The sequence below is a fragment of the Nannospalax galili genome, unplaced genomic scaffold (genome assembly GCF_000622305.1).
Source record: "Nannospalax galili isolate Female #2095 unplaced genomic scaffold, S.galili_v1.0 scaffold445, whole genome shotgun sequence".
Classification (NCBI taxonomy): Eukaryota; Metazoa; Chordata; class Mammalia; order Rodentia; family Spalacidae; genus Nannospalax; species Nannospalax galili.
The window spans coordinates 3,208,974-3,217,892 of NW_008354184.1; the positions used below are offsets into that span (position 1 = coordinate 3,208,974).

At 51.9% G+C, this 8,919-nt stretch overlaps 1 protein-coding gene across 2 annotated transcripts in view; it reads left to right on the forward strand.

Annotated features, from left to right (window-relative positions):
- Cacng2 (calcium voltage-gated channel auxiliary subunit gamma 2) overlaps positions 1-8,919 on the forward strand; it is a 121,723-nt gene that overhangs the window by 102,544 nt on the left and 10,260 nt on the right. For both annotated transcript variants that reach the window (XM_008851335.1, XM_008851336.1), the window contains one exon: positions 1,107-1,190. In XM_008851335.1, coding sequence (XP_008849557.1) covers positions 1,107-1,190 — 84 coding nt within the window. The remainder of the gene's footprint in view (positions 1-1,106; positions 1,191-8,919) is intronic.

Below are 8,919 nucleotides of genomic sequence, written 5' to 3' on the forward strand. Positions count from 1 at the left end.
ACTTAAAAAAAATATTATTTTTATTTTATGTGTATGCCTGCATGTAGGTATATGCACCCCTGTCATGCAATGCCCACAGAGGACAGAAGAGGCTGTCAGATCCCCTGGAACTGGAGTTACAGACAGTTGTTAGCTGCCATGTGGGTGCTGGGAATCGAACCCAGGTCTTGTGCAAGAACACTCAGTGTTCTTAACCACTGAGCCATCTCTCCAGCCCCTCATTTACTAATTTTAAAGCATTACCGTGTACACAGTAAATCCTGCTCCTGCTTTATAATGTTTGGACTCTCAAGCTGGGGGTGTAGCTCAGTTGGTAGAGTACTTGCCTAGCATTCATGAAGCCTTGGGTTCAGTCCCCAGCACCACATAAACTGGACGTGATATATAATTCTAGCTCTCTGCAGATGGAGGCAAGAGCATCAGAAGTTCAAGTTGTCTCAAAAAACAAGTGATATGGAATCTTCGGACTCTATAAGCAAACAATTTGCTAAGTTGGTTATGGAAGATAGTGAATTTGAGGTCAATCTGAGCTACATAAAGAGACCCTGACTCCAAAAAGGAACGTGGTAGAGGGCGAGCCCCCTGCTCAGAGCTGCTGGGGCTGGGGGGCTAGGATGGTGAATTCTCCTCCATGCAGATGGGAATGCATCTTGCAGCCTCTTCTAAGGCTGTGGGAATGTCTGTTGCATCAGACTGGGGTCTGCCTTCTTGGAAAAGCAATCTGCAGCTTTCTCGTGTGCAAAGAGCTTGGAGACTCCCTGCCAAGCCAGGGATACCCTGCCACCCCGCCAGACTTCTGAGCCCAACTCAGGCCCTCTCAGCACAGTCCTCAGCCCAAAATCAAACCTGGGCTCCAGCTAATCCTCAGAAGGCAATGCAGGGACGACAGGCAGGGTTTTGATGTCTGAGCCTCAGATCTGTGCTCAGGACTGCACTGTGTGTGTTTTGATCTAGCAGGCAGATGTCCGGACAAAGTGCTCCTGTCCCTGGGGGTGACGAAAAGGCCCAAGTGAGCCTTGGAAGAGTGCGAGGTCGGGGATAGGGCAGGTGGGTCCCAAGCCACATGAACCACCCCAGCTCATCACTCCTTCTGCCTTGTCTTGCAGGGAACTTCAAAGGTCTGTGCAAGCAAATAGATCACTTCCCAGAGGACGCAGACTATGAAGCCGACACTGCAGAGTATTTCCTCCGTGAGTCATACAAGTTTTATCTCCCTCCAGCTGATGGGTCCTTCAGTCTGATCCTTCTGAGAACCAAAGATCGGGCCTCTTCAGAGCCCCAGTAACAGCAAAGAACACGAAAAGGCTGTACCTAGCTCCTTTCCTCCTTTGAGGGGGGCAAACCCTCGGTCACTGTGGTTCCCTCTCCCCTCTCTTCCCCTCTTGACTGACAAGCTCCTCCTCACTCCCTAGGTCTTTATGGAAACACCACCTCCTCCAGGAAGTCCTCCTACCTCTCACATAGGTTCCCAGGCACAGTCCTTTATCATTGCTAAGGGTTTCTTGTCTGCTAGGTATCATCCCCCAATTCTTCGGGGCAGGAACTCTCCCTTCCAGTCCACCCTTCTCTTCCTGGCCCAATGAGTGTGGCACAGAATAAGAATCCAGAAAATATTTCCTAAATAATGGAATGAAGAGATCCAGCATGTAGTAGCAGTGCCAGGGTGGAAGTTCTACTGGAGAGAAAAAGGATTTTTTTTTTCTTCCCCCACAAGTCAAATCCAAGTTAAATCCTGGTGTAACTGCTGTGATCTAAATATCCACCTGAGACATATTATGAACAGAAAGCATTTTTGAAGCCCCACGGGAATTTCTCAAGCATCAGCAGAAACTAACACGGCTACCTTGTTAGTTATCGACAGGGATTTCCCAGAGAGGAGCTGAGGGTCCTTGACACCTGGGACAGCCGAGCTGAAGGCTCTCAGGTGGCTCTTGCTGGAGAGGTTTGCTTGCAGCGGCCCAGGAGCTGCAATCCTACCTCTGCTGCCCGCCTCTGCTCCTGGGCATCTCTCCTCCTCCCCTCCCGAACAGCAGCCTGGTTAGCATCACCCCAGACCTGTTTATGAAAAAATGGAGAAGGCATTTCATTACACAAATCGCCCGTTTCTTTCAATCATCACTCCTCACATCAAAGACAACAGATCCCAGGTCGGCCTGGGATCTGGTTTTCCTGAAAAGCCCATGCAAAGTGAAACTGGCTGGGAGGCAGAAAGGGAGAGGAAGGAAACAGGATGCAATTAATTCATAGATTCTTTTTTAAAAGACGAAAAATGTCATAGAGTGTCATCATTTCTTTTTCTGAATTCCCTCAAGACATTGCTCTTAAGTGGAATTCTCAAGGGGCTGTTTGGTTGTCTGTCATTACCTGTTCCTGTGTCCTGTAACAAGGATTGAGCACCTGCTGTATGCTGAACCCCATGCTCATCACTAGGCAGGCCAGAATGGACAAGCCAGTCTCTGTTGTCCCCAGTAAGAGCAGACCTGCTGGGCAGGGCACTTAGAGACAGCTGGTCTCAGGAGAAGCAATATGACAAAATTGAGGCCTGGACCCAGAGGTGGAAGGGCAAAGCTGAGCCCTACACCAGGAGTCAAACACCTGGGCCCCAGGTCTCACCTGGCCAAGTATGGTGAGGGTATGACACTTCATCAGCCAGCCAGGCAGCACTTTGGGCAGGCAGTTTGTCTGTTCAGTACTACCCAGAATACAGTAGTTGCTCAATAAATGCCACTTGTGAAATAAAAAAAAAGATACAGGATTCCTCAGGGGCACTCCCTGCCACACTGCCTCAGTCTCCTTCAGGTAAAAGAGAGAACCTGGAGTGTTGGATCATCTTCCTGCACAGAGGCTGGAACCTGTACCGGCAACGGGGGTCCCAAGATCCAATTTAGGTTGATAGAACCCTGCAAGGTTTCTAGAGTGTCTCTAACAGAAATCAGCAATACTTTATGCAAAGGGTACTACAGTGACTCTTTTAGGCTGCTCTGGCTCCTTCCCAGCCACAGACACATGAAGCCATGGAATAAAGCCTTTGGTTTGTTTTTAACAGGGTGTCTGGTAGCTCAGGCTGACTTTAACCTCATATAGTCAAGGATGACCTCAAAGTTCTGATCCTGCTTTCTCCGCCTCCCCAGTGATAGGATCACATGTGCCACCATGCCTGGTATTGACTAGATGTCACTTGTGAAATAAAGGAAAGACACAGGCTTCTTAGTGGCACTTCCTGTGAGAGTCCATTCACCAAAGCATCCACATCTCAGCCTACCCAGCACAGTGTGCTGTCCCTGAGCTGTAGTCCTCATCTGACCACACAGTTTCAGAAAGCTGTAAGCCATTGCTCCTGTCACTCTGTGAAGCCAGGGGAGCTGGGAGGCCAGGGTGATTCTCTAGAAGGGTCCCTGCCCTCCCCTTTCTGTTCCAGGACCCTTTGGCCTCCCTTGCTCCTTGCCTGTATCTTGTCTTGTCCCATATCACCCTGCGCTGCAATTTTGCTGGTTCACATCCCACATCCCAGCAAGACTAAGCGTTTCTGGAAGGCAGAACTCTGCCCCCATGCACAGGGCCAGTGACCTAGTGTTTATGCCACATGCTGAGGTAGAAGGCAGCCTGGGGTGCCCAGGGAGCCTGTCCACCACCAAGAGAGGCCATTCAAGAAGTGTTTCCTGGAAGTGTCACCAGGGTGGAAACTTTGGCTCTAAAAGGGTCATCCATTCATTCATTCATGACATATGTACTAAGCATCACTGTGCACTAGGCCCCCAGTCAGAACTGGGGATCTCAGAGTGATTCAAACAAAGCCAGCTGAGGCCTTTGGGAAGGTTGTGTCCTAATGAAGGCAGAAGTCATGAGCAGCACCTGTACCCCTGCCTGAGTCAGCCCCAAAGAATGGAGCCTGACCAGGAAAGCCAGGAAGGGCTGTCACCTGGATAGGATGACTAAGACGGCCTCTCTGAATGAAGAAAAGGAAGGAGGTAGAAGGATTTCTGGGGAAGAGATGACTTGGGGGAACAGCTCTGAGCAAGGAACAGCACCCTGTGTTTGGGCAACACAGACAAGGCCCACCTGACTAGAGCCCAACTTAAGGCGGTAGAGACACAGGGCAGCCCCAGCCAGTAGACCTGGGGAGGGAGTCAGCTGTCCTTCTGAATATGATGGGGCCCGGTTAGGAGAGGGTAGCTGGCAACTGGGGTCGGGGGCTAAAAGGGATAGTAGTGGCAGGAAGGCCAGTCTGGGCTGTGAGGGGCACAGTGTGGAAAGCAAGGTGAAGCCGACAGGACGGGGGTGGCCAGCAATTGAGGTGGGCTGAGGTCACGACAGCTGGCAGAGGCATAGCACAGAGGCCCAGAAGCAGTAGAAAAAGGGGGCTGGGATAAAGTAGCAGGCAGAAAGGGCAGAGATCCAGGACACTGGAAAGGACTCGGCCAATGGAGACACTAGAGCCCTGTCTGCCCAGCCCAGACAGTTCTGCCTTAGGCCTCTAGCCTCAATTCAGGGACAGCAGCCAGGCAGGGAGAGCTCCGGTGACTATAAGGTCACAGATATAGCCCACTATCTCTGTTTCTTTTCCATTGCTGTGATAAAATATCCTAACAACAGCACCTTAGGGAAGAAAGGGGTTGTTCTGGCTCATAGAGCAAGACTACAGTCCACCATTGCAGGGAAGTTACAGAGGCAGGAGCTTGAAGCAGCTGGTCACAACCAGAAGCAGAGAGTAATGAAGGCGTGCTGCTACTGCTCAGCTCCCTGTCTCCTCCAGGGAACTGGGATACCATGGTGAGTGGATCTTCCCACCATAATCAATGCAATCAAGATAATCCCAGATAAGCAAGCCCAGAAGCCCATCTCTCAAGTAATTTCAGGTTCTGCCAAGTTGGCAGTTACAATAATCACCACACAACCCATCCCTGTTCCATTCAGGATAGGATCAGACCTGTGCCAACCCCAACTCCCTGCACACAGCCCAGGGCTGGCTGGGACTAGAACCCTTCTGGAATGGAACAAGTCCTAAAGACTTACAAGTGTGGGCCGAGCAGGGTTTGGCCTTACCAGGCGAGCCCTAGCTCCCCTTGAGCCCACCGAGGGTATGTCCCTGGCTCCTCAAGGCTGAGAGCAAACTGGTGCTGAGGAGAGGTGAGGACTGAGCTGTCCAAGTGTCCTTTTTGACATCCAGTAGACCTAAATTCAAGTGCCAGCTCAGCCCCTGACCTACCTGACCCTAGTCACATGGCTGCAAAAATGAAGACATCACCTACCAAAGAGAAGCCTCCTGGAACTCAGGAAGACACAGGGAGTCCAGCCTGAAACACCCACTCCTCCGTCCCCACCCCAAGCCTCCCCACTGCTCAGAGGAGCTGATATTCAGGGTGGTGTGATGCCAGGTTCCTTGTCTGGGCTATTTCAGGTTTCAGGAAAAGGATAGCAGTGGGAGGCGGGGAAGGAGCCAGCATGCCAGTTTCCCTCCCCAGTAGCCCAGCCCAATCCACCCAGGGCATCTTCTGGGGAGCCCTTCTTCCAACCAGCTCCCAGGAAAGGAGAGGTGTGGGCAAGATAGAGTGTGGCCATACCTTGTCACTTCTGTGACTGGCCTCCAGGCTCTTCCCAAACCCAAGACCACAGTATGATGAGCCACACAGAGGGATTGCGTGGAACTGAGCCATGCCAGAACTAAGCTTCCCACCTCCTGGGGGCTTCCACTGAAATCGCCACCTGGGAAGCCTATAGCTTCCCCCTTCTCTTTCAAGTGTGAGCACTCATACAGTCTTCCAGTTCTCCAGAGCGGCCTCCTTCCTGGATGCCAGGCCCTCCTCCAGGTGCTAAGGTAGAAGTCAGCCACAGCTTAGAAGCCTGGCCTGGCCACTTGTGGTTTGAAGTCAACAAAATTAGCAAGTTAATCTTACATCATGTTAGACTGCTATGCTAAGTGACTCGGGGAAAGTCAAGCGGGAAGGGGGGGTGTTAGTCCCTGATTCCAGAGTCAGGGTGGAGTTGACAGCCCTCACTGGGGAGTTTGAGCAATGACATGAAAGAGATAGCACAGTGAGCTTTGTAGATATCTGGAGGAAGAGCACTCCAGGCAGAAGGCACAGCAAGTACAAAGATCCTGGGATGTACATGCTGGAAATGTTTGAGGAACAGGGTGAGGTCACTAATAGAAGAGTGGACTGAGCACACAGGAGTCAAGATTAAGGGCAGAGGGGCCCTGATCACATGTGGGTTGCAGCAAGGATTTGGGGGTTCCTCTGACCGAGAGTTACCATCTTACCTTAGAGCAGGACGTTGGCTGCCATGCTCAGATGATACTGAATGGGTAGACAGAGCAGGCCACACAGTCAGGAGCCTGTGATCGTCACAAACTAGAAGCTGTGGTCTTGAACCGAGGTGGTGGTAGTGAAGCAGAGGAGGGGTCCAATGCTGAAAAGCCAACAAAGAGCCGCAGGTGTTCTGAAAGTCTGAAAGGCAGAATGTGGACTTCCAGGGAGAGCTGGGCGTCCAGGAGAACTGCAAGGCTGTGCCGGGGGAGGAGTCGGGGAGGAGGCAGCAGGTAGGGACTGAGGCTCAGCGTGGGCTACATGAGGTAGGCAGTGCCTGCAGGATGTCCTGGGTCATAGTGGGGACTCTGTGCAGGTTCAGAGTCTGGGGCTCAGAAAAGGTCCTGGCAGAGAGAGGGTTTTGGAGGACTACTGGTATGTGATAGTTAAACCCACGAGACCAGTGGATCTCATGGGTGAGAACAAGACTTGAGGCTGACCTGCAAGACCCTGGTCTAGAGGCAGGAAGATGAGGACCCTGGGAAGGTGGCAAAGCAGGAAGGGCCAGTATGTGACCCTTGCCCTCTTTGTTCCCCCAGGGGACTGAAGGGTGGGGCAGAGGGGGAGCACAGAGGCTGCAGGAGGGTGTGACTGGCAGAAGTTCAGAGTGCCAGAGTAGCAGAGAAAGCAGTGCTTACAAGCCATCCTCTGGTACCTCCTGAGGGCCTGGTGGAAGGAAGGCTTTGATTCCTGAGAAGAAAGATGAGTGAGTGAATGAGCAAATAAATGAATGAATGAGTGGCTGAGTGCTCTTCCTTCCCACCTCGCAGTCTATTCTGAATCAGAGTCCAGGGCTCCCCCATGACGGGGATAGCCACGGATCTCCCAACACCCTTGCTAGGTGTGACTGGTGCAGGCCTCACCCCACCCACCACCAGCACACTCAGGAATAAATGGAGGCCACACTGTTTGTCCCACCCAGTTCTGTGGGCCTCTGCCCTATGCCTCTGCCTTTCCCTGAGTCAGTGAAGACTGAGGAAGAAGAAGGTAGGTGGTGGCTAGTGCCCCCATCTCTGTGTGAATGCAAGCCTCTGTCTCTGCTAAGACCTACATCTATGCTGTGTGTGTGTGCGTGTGTGTGTGTGTGTGTGTGTGTGTGTGTAGCCTGCATGCCCCTGCGACTGTCTGTCTGTCTGAATGTGTCTGATAACCATGTCTATGCCAGAGGCAAGTCCCTGTGTGTTGAATGTGTGCCTGCTGTGTCTAAGAGATGGGAGTTGATGTTGCTTAGCTGTCCCCATGTGGCTAAAGTGAGGGAAGAGATTCAGAACTAGTTCCCTGCCATGGTCACATATTAAGTACCTACTGTATGCTAAACTCCCAAACCTATTATAGTGTAGCTTTTTGTAGCACAGGACTGCAGGGTGGGGTCAAGAATCGGAGGTTTGAGGGAGGGGATGGGGTCTGCCTGAGGTCTTCCCTGCATTCTCACTCACTAGGGGAGAGGAGGGATTGCTGCCATGGATATCTCTCTCTCTCTCTCTCTCTCACACACACACACACACACACACACACATGCATACATGCGCACGGGTATAGAACAGAGCGAGATACTAGGCTCAGCATGTTCATCACACACACGTCACAGAAGGAACTGAGGGAGGAAGGGCTGAGAACTCTGGACACGCTACCCCTGTGCATACAAGGAGAAAACACCTGATTGCACCTGGAGAGGACCCCTCCAACAACAGGCCACTGAAGCAGCAGGCCCTCGCCATCAGCCAGGAAGGACACCTGACTAGGAGGCCATGGAAGGGTACCCAGGGTCAATGCACTGAGACCCAGGAGGTGAGAGGACAAAGGGGCCACCTGGGCACTGCTGCAGAGGTTCAAACCCAGCAACTTCTTCCCAGCCTGCCTCCCTGGCCTCTGTTTCCTCCCTGTTATCTCCCATGTGGTGTGGCATGTTGCCATGAGGGTGAATGCTTCCGACCAGCCCTGGGTGTAGTAAGCACTCAGGAGGCATTGGCCATTGTAGTTGCTTATCCTGTGAACCAACCACTTCAGTGAGTGCAAGGGGACAAAGAGGAGGCAGGGAAGGGAGCAGAGCCTTCCAGCTGGGTCCTCAGCAAAAAGCAGCCTTTGTTTCCTTGTCATCCCCCCGCCTTTGGCTTTGGCCGTCTTCCATCCCCTCTTCCACAATGACCCCTGAGCCTTGGGACGCAGAAGTTTGATAGAGGCGTCCTATTCAGGGATGAGTGCTCTGCAGCCTCTTGTTCTCTGCACGCTGGCCAGTTGTGGGCTTCTGTGTTAATCACCATCTGCTGCATAAGGAAACTTCCCTGGTGGGAGTTGAGAGAGGCATTCATCCTGTGTAGAGTTTTCTAGACAGCTGGTCAGTTACACATATGAACTCACAGCAATAGTGACAGAATGCACAAGTCTGATGAAAGCTCAAACCAGAAAAAATCTCAGCATAGACATGGGAAAGTGGGTACGAAATCCCAACCCAACCCTAGGAACTTTTCGCATCTGATGACTGTTAGGAAGGGGAGAGACAGTCTCTCACAGGGATGGGACTCTTGGTAGGTTAACCAGACTCCAGTGAATGGACCCACACTGAAGGACACATGGGGACATAAATCAGAGTTTATAGTATATGAGAGAGAGAGAG